Below are 14,936 nucleotides of genomic sequence, written 5' to 3'. Positions count from 1 at the left end.
GGCAGTTGCTGAGTGTATTTCAGGCGGGTTGCATAAAGAGAGAATCAATTTCTGAAGCATGACGGGCAAGTGAGAGAGTTTGCCGAAGACTGAGCGCCTTGCGTGGTGCGCTCTCTGTGTGCGTTCTAACTGAGCTATGTCATATGATTGATGGGGTTTGTGACTTTGTGTCATTCTGGTACTAATCCATATCTTGTATGTGCCTTTGATTTCTTCTGCAAGAGGTGGATCAGAGAGTCATGACAATCATTCCTATATTAGATTATCGGAAAAATTTACAGTGCCCCTGAAGAAGTCCCAAACGGACCGAAACGTTGGACGAAATAACATTCTGGTATAAGCGACTGTAAAGAGAGCAAATCAATGTTGCATGGTTTGAGGGTCTAAAACTCCATTGAACAGCCACCATCTTGAGTTTTGAGCTGCCATATTGGATTTTAGACCGCCATCTTGAATATTCCGAACGTCATTTTTTTACTAAGGACATCTTCTCCATACTAAATATGTATACTCATATTGCATGGTTTTAGAGCTTAAAACACCACACAACATCTTGAAATTTGAACCGTTATCTTGGATTTTAGGCCGCCATAATGGTTATTCTATTCTATTCATATTGCATGGTTTTAGGGCCTAAAACTCCATTAAACAGCCGCCATCTTGGAATTTAAACCACCATATTGGATTTTAGGCCACCATCTTGGAAATTAAGGTTGCCATTTTTGGACTCCAGACATCTTCCCCATACCAAATATACCCATATTCCGTTTTTGAGCCTGAAACTCCATATAACAGCCGCTATCTTGAATTTTGAGCCGCCATCTTGGATTTTAAACTGCCATTCTGGATATTATGGTCGCTATTTTTGGACTCCAGACATCTTCCTCGTACCAAATATACTCATATTGCATGGTTTTAGAACCTAAAACTCCTTAAAACAGCCGCCATCTTGAATTTAGAGCAACCATCTTGAATATCAGGCCCCCATCTTGAATTTTCTGCCGACATTGTGGAATTTATGGTCTCCAGTGTTGATTTCCACACATAATTTGTCAACCATGCTAAAGGTTACGAAAAACGCCGCAGTTTGATGTATCGCATGATGGGGCTAGGTTCAATTTTTTATACGACCAGTTCTACCGGTGCTGGTCCGGATCACTGAAATGGCCATACCTCCGGAACGCCATGACCGATCCAGACCATTTTCAACAATGCGGTCAAATTCCGGTTCGATTCGAGCTATAATCCGAAAAATCGGCCCATGGGAAGTGCCTTAAAATGGAGACGAACCAGCCTTGATAATAAAGATATAAAAAAGTGCCTTAAAAATTAGTGTACTTTTTTGTACACAGACATACATACACACACACATACACACACACATACATACACACAGACATCATCTCAATTCGTCGAACTGAGTTGATTGGTATATGTGATTTGACCCACCGAGCCTTCTATCGAAAATTCGTTTTTTGAGTGAACATATAGCCTTTCAGTACACTTTGTTGTACGAGAGAAATATTTAAACAATAATCATGTTATTGCTAATTTAGAGAAAACTTTCTGTTTTACGGTAGAACGAAAAGCTACCGCAGCTGTCAGACTACTGATTTTCACTGAGGTATCATCAATCTACCCTAGCGATGCCTTGGATAGCCTTGGATACGACGCCGATGATCATTGTTTGTTGTTGGTTTTCGGTTCAATTCACCTTGCTAGCATACTTTGATTTGGCCTTCAGTTTCAATGATATGATTATTTTCATGCCTGCGGTAGGACTTTGACAGCTGCGGTAGAACTCGGCGGCTACCGCAGAGTGGAAATTTTTCTAAAAATCCGCAATATCTCAAAATGTTTTTTTTTGTTATTAATCACTTAACCTAATTTACAGCTCTATTGTCCACTGGGGCACTACGTAAGCAATTTCAATTGACAGCTGCACTTACATTTTGTACAGCGCCTAGATTCTATTCTACTTTATCGAACTGGTTGCCTTTCTGCTGCTTTCACTTTTCTACTTTATACCGGGTAGAATGATGAGCACAAGGATGGTGATGGATTGCCGTTGTTTCTTTCCAGTCCGATTGGGGGTCCATTATGAGTAGCAGTTCGCCGATGTCTAGGTATCCGGGTCCGTTTGAGCCATGGGGCTCAGAAGAGAATCAGTGTCAGTTGCTCTCGGGGGAAAAGCAATTGACGAAAAATTGCAAGTGCCGGGGCTGGGAATCAAACCCATGACCATCTGCATATGAAGCAAACGTGTGACCAACTACGCCACGGGCCCCGGCAACTCAAAATGTTTTCGCCTTAAAAAATCAGTATCCTGAAAAGGTTTACAGGAAAAACATGAAGTGTAGGGATGTTCAAAAATAAAATTTAAAAAAAAATCAAAAACAAAAATTCTCAAAAACGCGAATTTAAAAGAATTACCTTGCAAAACATGTTTCCAATAATATTACATTTAGGAGATCGTCTAAGAAAATTACCAAGAAAACCAATATCTTCAAAATGTTTCCAACAAATTCTTGTTGAATTCAAATGTTTAAGCTTTTCCGCCAGAAGTTTATGCAAATATTTCCTTATATGTTTTTTTTTCAAAAATTCTTTCAGAATTATTTACAAGAGTTGATTAAAGGTATAAGTACCATTCCTCTGCCTATGCCCCTATGTGTTGATCGTATTCCAAAAATAGACGATTGAGGCACCGATCGTTTCCCTTATTTTTTATTTTTTATTTATTTTTTTTTTTTGATATTTTAAGAAAGATACTACACCGTCTTCAACCGAGGTTACACACACTGAACGATCAACGGAAAACACTCCTCAAGATTTCTCCTAAGAGAGTTCCTTTAGGAATTTTCCTAGAGGAAGAGTGTCGTCAAGAATTCCTCCGGAAGGAATTCGCTTATTATATGATCAGGAATTCCTTCAGAATGTTTTATAAACAGTTTTTTTTCGAAATTCCACAAATTTCAGAATATCCTCCAAGAAAAGGTCTTCTAGAATATATCCGATCAAGAATCGAAGGGCTAAATTTAGAAATTACTCCAGAATAGTTCCTTTTGGTATTCTTTTTTTATATATTTTCTCCATAGATTCCTCCATGAGTCTCTTTAACAGAAGGAAATTATGCCCATAGTGGCTTGGTCGAATGGTGAAAAGCGATCTGATACCAGAGATAGGAATTCATTTTAGTTAAGATTCATCCTGGAATTCTACAAACTTCCAAGATTTTATCTAGACACTTCTCTGAGAGTTCCTTCAGTCATGCCTTGATAATTTCAGTAAGCAATTCTTTACGATTTTTTTCTAAGAATTCTTCCAGCAGTTGCTCCAAAAGTACTTCTGAAAATTTTCCAAAGTTTTTCATAGAAACTTCATCGGAATGTTAAATGGCTAAATGTCTAGAAAATTTTCAAAACTTTCTCATAAAAGTCCCCCATACGTTTGTCCCAATATTCCATAGAAGCGCCTACAGGAAATCCTAAAGGCTAAAGCAATTCATCCTTCGAAGCCCACCTGGAGTTTTCAGAGAAGTCTGACAAGCGTTATGGCTGTACAAACGGTTAATCAGCCGCTGTGAAGCTTGATTATGAAAATTTTGGCTGAACAAGCTGCTATTCAGCTATCATTATTAGTTAGGAGTACCGTAAACTGGGGTGTAGTTGATCAGTGGGGTAAACCTGATTACTCAATTACCCACGGATATCGACTTTTAAGGAAGTTATCATTCCATTATAATGTTTCGTCATTGGATTGCGAATGGCTAAAATATAATTGTTGCTTCCTTGAAAGTCCATATCCGTGGGTATTTGAGTGATCAGGTTCACCCCACTGATCAACTACACCCCAGTTTACGGCACTCTAAGAGTTCTTCCAGAAATTTCACCAGCATTGATTTTTCCAAAATTTTCCACGTCAATTTCTACAAGATATACTACAATTAATGATCTAGCTAGGAATTCTAATCAGAATTACACTTCGAATTCCTCTAGAACATAGGTTCCCAAACTTTCAGGTGCGCGACCCCCTTTGATCAGCAGACGTACTTTTCACGACCCACCATAGAAATTCTCTCATTTGTTGTCTGTTACTGTGAAAAAAAATCGACTGTCCCTCGCGACCCCCTGGATGAAGGCCGGCGATCCCCCGGGGGGTCGCGACCCACAGTTTGGGAAACCATGCTCTAGAAAGTTCCGAAAAATTCTTCAGAAGATCTCTTAAAATTCCTCTTAAACTCCCGAAGAAACTCGTGCAGAAAATTCTATGGAACTTGTGAAATAACTCGTAGAGAATTTCCCGGAGGCGCTAGTGCAGAGTTTCGAGAGATACTCGTGGAAGTTCTTATGGAGAATCTCCTGTAGACGTAATTGCGTAATTGCTTTGAGGATTTGTTGAACGAATTCTTGAAGAAACTTCTAGAGAAACTGATGAAGTGACTAGCAGAGAAAATTCCGAAGGTACACTCCCGTTCAAAAGTTTGGGGTCACCCCCTCAAAAACATGTCATTTTTTTAGGCCCATATCTCCGCCAATTTGCGTCCGATTTCAAAACCCTAGGTTTTATTCAAAAGATAATAAGTCAAAGAAACTTGGAACATGATTTAAAAGAAACTTTTTCAAAAAATTTTGTATGTAAACTCAACCTAAAGTTGCCAAATTTTCTAAAAAATGAATATAAACTTACAGCAGTGTCGCTGGAAGTTGGGTCGACCAAATTTTAAGATGAGAGCGGTAATATGACCCATTTTCTATTAGCTTTCAACTGCTTTTTACAGAATTTAGCTAAAAAATCTAGAAAAAAAGTTATCAAGTAAATTAATCCTCAATATGATGTATCGGCCAAAAGTTTGGGGTCACTATCGTAAAACATGGAAAAGTGATTTGTTGATATCTTTGTCATCTTTCATTTAATTTTAATTCTTCTTGGCTTATTTGAAACAAAATGAATGATACTTACTGCATAGACATTGAACCACACATATTTGTTGAAATTTACATACTAAAACTTAACGTAAAGTTGCCTCATTTTTTGAAGCGTGGTAAAATGTGCTAACTTTACATAACATTTTTATATACAAAAATCGTTAAATACGTTAAGTTAAATACGTCAAACGTAAATTTAGTTTATTATCTTTGAAATGAGCCAAAAATAATTAAAATTGAACTATAGATGACGAAGATATCACCAAATCACTTTTCCATGTTTTACAAAAGTGACCCCAAACTTTTGGTCGATGACATCAAGGATTAATTTACTTGATAACTTTTTTTCTACATTTTTTAGCTAAATTCTGTAAAAAGCAGTTGAAAGCTAATAGAAAATGGGTCATATTACCGCTCTAATCTTGAAATTTGGTTGACCCAACTTCCAGCGACACTGCCGTAAGTTTATATTCATTTTTTAGAAAATTTGTCAACTTTGGGTTAAGTTTACATACAAAACTTTTGAAAAAGTCTCTTTTAAATCATGTTCAAAGTATCTTTGACTTATTATCTTTTGAATGAAACCTAGGGTGTGGAGCGGATCTGGTGTGGTGGTTAGAACACAAGACTATCACGCCGAGGACCTGGGATCGAATCCCCCTCCCGACATACTCACAAAATGTGGGTTCTTCCTTCGGAAGGGAAGTAAAGCGTGGGTCCCGAGATGAACTAGCCTAGGGTTAAAAATCTCGTTAATACAGAAAAAAAAAAGAAAAAAAACCTAGGGTTTTGAAATCGGACGCAAATTGGCGGAGATATGGGCCTAAAAAAATGACATGTTTTTGAGGGGGTGACCCCAAACTTTTGAACGGGAGTGTATTCGTTGAGGTAGTCTGAAAGGTATTCCTGGAACAACTCTTACAAGAATTACTGAGAAAAATCCTCTAGAAATTTCTGGTGGATGTTCTGAAATGAATTCCTGTTGGAATTCTTGAGGAAACTCCTATAAGAACTGTAGGGTCACTACGGCTGCAGAAATTCCTGTAGTTCGCTGAAGGATTGCTGAGAGTAGAGTGGACCTGGGGTCAAAATCCATTCCCGACAAACTTACAAAATGTGAGTTCTTCCTTCGGAAGGGAAGTAAAGAATGGGTCCCGAGATGAACTAGCCAAGGTCTAAAAATCTCGATGGAAGAAATTTCAATGTTACTTTAGCTGTAGTCTGAATTTCAATAATTTCGTTTATGTGCGGAAACATGTGCGGTGAGGCAATGTTTATCAAAGTTAAAAGAATAAATTTTGATAATTCATTGATATTCGAACTGTCAGATTTGAGTTAGTAAATATTTATCTTCTTATGAATCCCAACTGACCTGAATATGTTTTGGAATTAAAAAATAGTGAACATTATAAAAGCACATAACATTGCCCAAGTAACACACATGTTATATAAAAGTTGCGACAGCGCAAGTTTTGGTTGTATAAAAGTTTATTTCACGTTATTTCAACACAATGTTAGAATTACGTAAAATAAACTTCTATACAACCAAAACTTGCGCTGTCGCAACTCAATTATAACATGTGTGTTGCTTGGGTGTATACATAAACTTCAAAATTTGAATACAATACAGCTTTTGACTACTTAGGGGATGTCCATAAACCACGTGGTCATAAGGGGGGGGGGGGGGTGTACGGCCGATGACCATTTTGTATGGACAAATAAAAAAAATTGTATGGACTAATGACCACGCGGGGGGGGGGGTGTTTGAAAAGTCCCAAAAAAATGACCACGTGGTTAATGGACAGCCCCTTACTAACAAATTATACTCTCCAAATAGTTTTTGTTATCATTAACTAAATCAGAATAACAATGTTCTATCTTCATCCTGTTTCTTAATACTTAACTAATCTATTCAACTAATCTATATTTTAAAGTCTCTTTAGCTATTGTCTGTTCAAACGCACTTCATACAATTCACGAACATCTTTCCTGCTCTCTTCCTCAAGGAAATGCTTTCCCGGTCATCGCTGGAAACGCAAAAACTGGAACTCATGTCGGCCATGAGCGAACTGAAGCTGCAGCAGGCCGCCTTGGAACGTGAAAACCTAGAGCTGCGATCTAGTCTCATTAATGGCACCCCACTGACCAATGGCAGCCTCCTGAACAGCAACACCCTCAACAACAACAGCATAGCGGCGAGCCTGCTGCGACGAACCGGACGAATGGTCACGTCCACCCCGGGCAACTCGATCAACTCGTCTCCCCTGCACCACGGTAGCCACGGGAATCTCCCGCAGCAGCAGCAACACCAGCAGCTGACGGCCACCTCACCTAGTCCTGTTACACCAAAAGTATGATCTTCCGAAATCAGGATAATCTGTTGATTTGGTTCATCAGTTCTACTTTCTCTTTCTAGACCCCGCCAGCGTCCTACCGGCAACGGGTGGACCTACACTACAGCAGTCTTCCACGGCAAGCCTTCGCCACCACGCTGTCGACGGCCAGCGGATCAAGTGGGGGCAGCGTCGGTACCGACGCCAACGCCAACCCGAAGCGCAACGTAGCATTCGGTAATTGTCTCTCGACCCTAGAATCCTTTATCAATACAATCAACCTCGAAGCCGACGAAGCAGTAGCAGTAGCGGCAGCAGCTGAAGAGTCTGCTTCTGGTTCCTCCCTTTCAGCTAAAACGGTGGTCATCGCCGACGACGACGGCGAACATCCGCTGCCGTCGCATCGTCCCGTGGCGCTGCCGAGCATGTCCGCATCCATGAGCGCCCTCACGCTGTCTGCTGCGCTTGCCCAGTCGAATCTCCGTTCGCTGAAACAGACCTCCGCTTCGGCGCAGAACATCTTCTGCTCGGGTGCGTCCGGCTCCCCGTCCGACACACAACTGATCGATTTCGAGCAGGACCATTCGGAACGGGCCACTACGGAGCCACCGGCAGGTGCAGCGGACAGTACTGCTGGGCGCGCATCGGAGTCCGGCCCGAAGCTGGCCGCAGCCAGTAGCCCAACGCTACTGGATCGAGAGTTTCATCAACGGTCCAAATCGCAGCCGCAACCTTTCTCCGTTTCGGCCGACCCGATCCAGTCGACGACATTCCGGGGATTTTCCGTGCCAAATCTAGGTTCTATGATCCGTCCTCTCCTCTGATTGTTTCCTCTTCCAGTTGTGTTGTTTACGATTCTGTTGACTTTTGCTTGCCCATTTTGCTGAAAATTTTGCGCTGAGGCTTCGTTTTTCTTCGTTGTGCTTTCTTTCGTGTTCCAGAAATGTTTGATCCTGTCTGCAAATAAGAGTGGACATCCTCGCTCGCTACCTTGTGTTGTTCTTGTCCTGTTGTGGTTAATGTTGTGGTTATGTTTGTTTGAAATTAACACATTTGGCGTATTGGAACGTTACTTTTGATATACAGTACAGCGGTGAAAACCGTAAGAAGAGATTACCTTAGCTTACTAGTATTAGTATTCGGATAACCTAATAAAAGTGTATGTTTTTACATTTTACAATAAGACATATGAAGGGTGGATGAATAACGGTAAACCTTAATATTGTTAGTACCAATCAAAAGACAGATAATCGAGTGATGCTCTAGCGGGGTGTATTAAACCATAAATAACTTCTTAGGTCATTGCCTTATCAATCTGTTAAGTTGGATGTCTTATGAATATCCGTCTCTCGCCATTCAGTCTTGTTTACAATGCCAAATCATGTTATGCATGTACAGCGGCAAACTTATTATGGAGTTGCTTGGTGACACATTTGGAGAGGCTTTTGCAAACTTTGACTACAGCGTTTGCAGCCTTGTATACAAACGCCTTTGGCAACTAAAGTAGCAGATTGACTGATGACCTATGGCTGTTATCGGTTGACAGGCTCCGAGATATTGCCTGTATATTTGGGTAAACTTCAGAGGCACAAAATGGTAGAGTTTACGCATACTTGGCTGTAAAGAGATCCACACCACAACTCCAAGCTCAACCGGAACGACAAAGATGTCTAGCATCGAAGAAGATAACTATCTTCTATGGGCCTGTAGAATGACCCATCTCATCAGTAATAAAATAACAATCCAAACCACGATTGTAGGTCTTAAGGCCTATACTCACAAGAGTACTTCTAGAACCTAGGACATCGTTGGAAATCAGTATTCTACGAGATCATCTTCCATAGATATGTAGGGTGTTGTCTCGCATCTGGAATATCAACCCATTGATCACGCTTGTAGATCTAAAGGCTTGTATTCGCAAGAATTCTTGGATGACTCAGAACATCTTTGGAGAAATCACTATTCTACAAAAGTATCTTCCATGGACCTGCAGTATGTTGCATCGTATCAGTAATGTAATAACAATCTATTAATTACGCTTGAAGATCATAAGGCCTTTACTTACGGAAGCTCTTGGATTACCTAGATCTAGTTTATATTTGGAAATAAGTTCCCTGTAAAACCATGCTTCATGTATGATGTTGCACCGTAACACAGCAACACACAAACTACCAAAGAACAATTGATTGATTACCCCTGTAGTCCTTTAGGCCTTTGGAAGTTCTTGGATGACCAACAAAGAGCACCTTTGGAAGCAGTTCATTACAGAACTATATGCGCCATGGACCTGTAGAATGTAATACTGTATCAGTAATGTAACAACAGCCCGTTAGTTACGCTTGTTGATCCGCAGGCCTATATTCACGGAAGTTCTTCGATAATCTAGATCATCTTGGGAAATTCACACCCAACACACATGGTTACAAAACAGTCACGGCAGCGCATGTAAGGGATGGACAGAAGTCACTGTGATTTACTGCGCAACCTGTACTGGCACTGCCGAGACTTTTTTGTGACCATGTGTGTTGCTTGGGTTGGTTTCTACAGAACCATGATCCTTGGACCTGTAGGATGTTGCACCGTATCAGTATGTACAACATTCCATTAACTTTGCTTGTAGATGTTAAGACCTTTATTCGTGGAAGTTTTTGGAAGCGCTACAACATCTTTGAAAACTGCTTCTCTACAGAACTATGTTCCATGGACCTGTAGGATATTACACTGCACTGCATCAGTTATGTAACAACACTTTATGGATTATGCTTGTAGATATTCAGGCATTTTCTCATGGAGTTTCATGGATAACCTAGATCATATTTTCAGATTAGTTCTCTACAGAACTAAACCATTCATGTAGATTTTCAGTCCTTTACTCGTGGAAGTTTTTGGTTACCCTATTTTTTTAAATAAATTCTTTAGAGAACCATACTCCATAACCACCTTTAGAAAACCCTTATTTAACCTTTCTGTATGGGGGCTGAACCATTTCGACCTATTATATCACCTAAATAACAGTCGATTGTATAGGAAATTGATCCTAGCTATTCTTCACGAATTTCTCAAAAAATACTCTCTTCTAAGATGGCTATGAAAATTTCTCCAATGATTTTTTCAGGTATTGTGTGATTTTTTTAATTTTTTCTCTCTAGAGGTGTCTTTCAGGTCAAGCTATTTCTGCGAAAAATCCTTTAGATAGGATCTGGGACAGTCTGGGACCATTTGGGCAGAAGCACCTATTTTGGGCACTTGCTGTTATAACTCAGTCAATTTTGAACCGATTGACTTGATTTTTGAGACACGATCAGATACGCGCAGTATCCAGCCCTGCTCAAAAATTTATATCAATCGGTTTGAAATTGACTGAGTTATACCAGCAAGTGCCCAAAATAGGTACTCCTGCTCAAATGGTCCCAGATCCTAGTTATTAAGAAATTCCTTTAGAAAATACTTCAGAGATTCCTTCAAAATCCTTTCGTCTTTTTTCAGAAAATCTTCCAAATATTCCTTCAAAATTCCTCCAGTGACTTTTCCTGAAATTCCCATACGAACTCTTTCACGGATCATTTTAAAAATCCTCCCAGGATTCTTTACAAGATTGTCTTCAGTTATTGATTTAGAAATTCACCCAGGGATTCTTTGAAAATGTTTACATAAGATTTCTCCCATAAAATTTTCAAAAAATTCTTAAAAAAAAATACAATTTCCTGTAGAAATTTATCCATGCAGAAAACTCTAAAGAAATTTCTTCAGCAATTCTTTTACACAGGGTTTTGAGAAATTTTCCAGTTTTCAGAAATTGTTCTTAATATTCGTCCAGAAATTTTCGGAAATATTCCATTAGAAAACCTTCATGTTTTGCTTATGAATTTCGTCCAGCTACGGAGTTTTTTTTTTCAATTAACTCTTTAACTATTTCAGCGGTTCCTTCAGAAATAACTTTAGGGGTTTCTTCAGACATTTTTCGAAAAATGTATTTAGAATTTTTTCCATGAGTTGATCGAGAATTTTATTCAAATTTTTGTTTGGAAGTTCCTCCTAGAACTTTTTCAAAAATTCATCCAGAATTCTCCAGAAATTCTTTTAGAGATTTTTCCAAAAATTTGCCTAGGATTTCTTGAGAAAATCTTCCATTAGTTCAGCAAAGTGTGAGACATCCTTGAGAAAACTTTTCAGAGATTTCCAAATTTATTCAAGGATTCTTCTGTAAGATTCCTATGAAATATCTTCAGAAATCGATCCACTGATTCTTCTGAAATATCTTTCATGGGTTACTTCAGAAATTTGTTCAGCAATTCTTTGAAAACATCTTCCAGGGCTTCAGTGATAAATTCTTCCAGGAACTTTTTTTTTATGATCCTCTTAGCAGGGATGGGATCATTTATTTCTAAAGAGTTACATTCACTTGCTACTATCTTAGTTCAGAAGCATGCTATCAAAAAACAATGTATGGATGAATTCAACCTTGTAGTTTTATCTGAAAGTTTGCTCAATAACGTTGGGGTCGCACACGCATACCAAAGTCGAGAGCGAGCTGTGAAGACAACTCTCCACGTCGTGAGGGTAAATTACATTCGCACCGTGGAGAGTTGTGTTTGCTGCCTTCTGTTGACTTAATTATTGATGCTACGCTAGTACAGTGTTCTACAAAGTTTCAGGTAAAACAAAAATGAAAAAGTGTTCCATACATTGATTTATGCTACGGTGTTTCTGAAGCGAGTTAACAGCAAGTGAATGTTAGTGATTGCGAATGAATGATCCCATCCCTGCCTCATAGTATTAATTCAAAAAAATTTCCACTGATTTCTTTATCAAAGCTGCCATACATTCTTTAGGAAACTAATACAGGGATCTTTTCAGGAAATCTTCTATGGATTGCTTCAGAAATTCCTTTCTGAATTTCTTCCGAAATTGCTTCATAGTATCATCTAGAAATTTATTCATGATTTTTTTCAAACATTTCTCTAAGGATTTACTAGGAAAGTATTCAGTGGATTCCTTCAGAAATTCCTCTAGGAACTCATTCATAAGATCTACTAGGGGTTCCTAAAGAATTTACTCCAAAAATACTTTCATAAAACCCCCTACGGAATCTTTCAGAAAATTTCTCCAGGAATACCTCCAGAAACTCTCCAAAGATTCCTTCAATTCCTTTTCCAGAAATTCATGTAAAATGTCTCAAGAGATTCGTTTAGGAATTCCACCAAGAGTTTCCCAAGGAGTTACTTCAGGTATTACTTAATGATATTTGGAATGAAAATGAAATGAAATAAAAATTCCTTCGTGGAAAAAACTCCACAGGAATTTCTTCAGAATTTTTTCCAAGAAGCGTTCCAGTTTTCATAAATTGTTCCTCAAATTCGTCCAGAAATTTCCCGAAATAATCCATTAGAAAACCTTCCATGATTTGCTTAAGAATTTCGTCCAGCTACAGAGTTTTTTCCAATAAACTCTCCGGAAATTCCTCTTGGGATTTTTCTTTTTTAATATTTCAGCGGTTCCCTCTGAAATTGCTTAAGGAGTTCCTTCAGACATTTTTCAAAGAATGGTTTTAGAAATTTTCCCATGAGATCCAGAATTTTTTTCAAGATTTTATTTGAAAATTCCTCCTAGTACTTTTATAAAACTCATCCGGAGTTTTCTTCAGAAATTCCTTAAGAGATTTTTCCAGAAATTCATCCTAGAATTTATTGAGAAAACGTTCCATTAGCTCAGCAAAAAGTGAGAAATCCTTGATAAAACCTTCCAAAGATTTCTTAATTAATTCAAGGATTCTTCTATAGAACTCATCTGAAATGTCTTCAGAAATCCCTTCACTGATTCTTTTTAAATATCTTTCATGGGTTCCTTCAGAAACTTGTTCAGCAATTCTTTGAAAACATCTTCCAGGGATTCAGTAAAAAAATCTTCCAGGAACTTCTGTTTATGATCCTCTTACTATTCCTTCAAAAATTGTTCCATTGATTTCTTTATTAAAGCTTTCATACATTCTTTAGGAAACTAATACAGAGATTTTTTTCAGAAAATCTTCTAGGGATTGCTTCTGAAATTTCTCTCTGAATTTCTTCCGAAATTGCTTCATAGTATCCTCTACAAATTTATTCAATAATTTCTTCGAACATTTCTCCAAGGATTTACTAGAAAAGTACTCAGTGGATTCCTTCAAAAATTCCTCTGGGAACTCGTTCATAAGGTCTTCTAGGGGTTCCTAAAGAATTTACTCCAGAAATACCTTCACAAAACCCCCTATGGAATCTTTCAGAAAATTTCTCCAGCAATACTCTTAAAAAGATTCTTTCAAGACTTTTTCCAGAAATTCATGTAAAATGTCTCAAGAGATTCGTTTAGGAATTCCACCAAGAGTTTCCCAAGGAGTTACTTCAGGTATTAATTAATGATATTTGGAATGAAAATGAAATGAAATAAAAATTCCTCCATGGAGACAACTCCACAGGAATTTCTTCCGATTTTTTTTTTCAAGAAGCGTTCCAGTTTTCATAAATTGTTCTTAAAATTCGTCCAGAAATTTCCCGAAATGATCCATTAGAAAACCTTCCATGGTTTGCTTAGAATTTCATCCAGGTATAGAGTTTTTTTCCAATAAACTCTTCGGAAATTCCTCTTGGGATTTTCCTTTTTTAATATTTCAGCGGTTCCCTCAGAAATTACTTTAGGGGTTTCTTCGGGCATTTTTCGAAGAATGTTTTTATAAGTTTTTCCAGAATTTTATTCAAGATTTATATGTAAGTTCCTTCCGGAACTTTTTCAAAACCTCATCCAGAGTTTTCTCCAAAAAATGCTTTAGAGATTTTTTTCAGGAATTTGTCCCAGGATTTCTTGGAAAAAACCTTCCATCAGTTCAGCAAAGTATGAGCGATCCTTGAGAAAACTTTTAAGAGATTTCCTAATTCATTCAAGATTTCTTCTATAAAATACTTCTGTAATATATTCAGAAATTCCTCCACTGATTCTTTTGAAATATCTTCCATGGATTCCTTTAGAAAATTCTTCAACAATTCTTTGAAAACATCCTTCTGAATTATTTTAAACATTTCTGTAAGGATTCACTAGGAAAGTCCTCAATGGATTCATTTAGAAACTCCTCTAGGGATTGGTTCAAATACTCTTCTACAGGTTCATAGAGAAGTTACTCCAGAAATCGTTTTATAAAGTTTAGTAGGGATTCTTTCAGAAAATTACTTCCGGAATGCTTTCAGAAATTCCTTCACAATTATCTTCAAGACTTTCTCCAAAATTTTTCTAGATATTCCACTAGGGGTTCCCTAAGGAGTCACTGTAGGTATTCTTCAATGATTTTGTTCAGAAAATATTCCCTGGATTTCCCCCTAATTCTCAAGGGGCTATTTCAAGAATTCTTTCGGAGATTCCTAATTCGACTTTAGATTGCTCATAAATTCCTTTTAGAATTCGTTTAGAGATCTCATCAGAAAACCATTTCCAAATTTCTCCAGAGTTTCCATTTGACATTTCTTCAGGGACTGTTTCAGAAATATCTCCAGAGCTTGTTTCAGTGTCTCAAGGATTTCTTCAGGTATTCAAGCTGTTTTTTTTTTAATTGTTCCATGTCTCTTTTTTCTATGAAATTCCTTGAGGTATTCCTGAAAAAATCTTGAGTTATGATAGGCTTCATTTCCCTTGAGAAGCAAACCAATTGTCG

General features: G+C 38.1%; 1 protein-coding gene across 13 annotated transcripts in view; it reads left to right on the top strand.

Annotated features, from left to right (window-relative positions):
- The window catches only part of LOC109411189 (liprin-beta-1), a 141,176-nt gene that overhangs the window by 106,599 nt on the left and 19,641 nt on the right, over positions 1 to 14,936 (top strand). For 10 of the 13 annotated variants that reach the window (XM_019684676.3, XM_019684670.3, XM_019684677.3 and 7 more), the window contains 3 exons: positions 6,935 to 7,279; positions 7,345 to 7,498; positions 7,613 to 8,059. In XM_019684676.3, coding sequence (XP_019540221.2) covers positions 6,935 to 7,279; positions 7,345 to 7,498; positions 7,613 to 8,059 — 946 coding nt within the window. The remainder of the gene's footprint in view (positions 1 to 6,934; positions 7,280 to 7,344; positions 7,499 to 7,612; positions 8,060 to 14,936) is intronic. The other 3 variants (XM_019684678.3, XM_029875285.2, XM_029875284.2) reach the window with 1 other exon arrangement.

The sequence above is a fragment of the Aedes albopictus genome, chromosome 3, assembly GCF_035046485.1.
Source record: "Aedes albopictus strain Foshan chromosome 3, AalbF5, whole genome shotgun sequence".
Lineage (NCBI taxonomy): Eukaryota > Metazoa > Arthropoda > Insecta > Diptera > Culicidae > Aedes > Aedes albopictus.
This window is presented reverse-complemented; position numbering and strand designations above follow the sequence as displayed.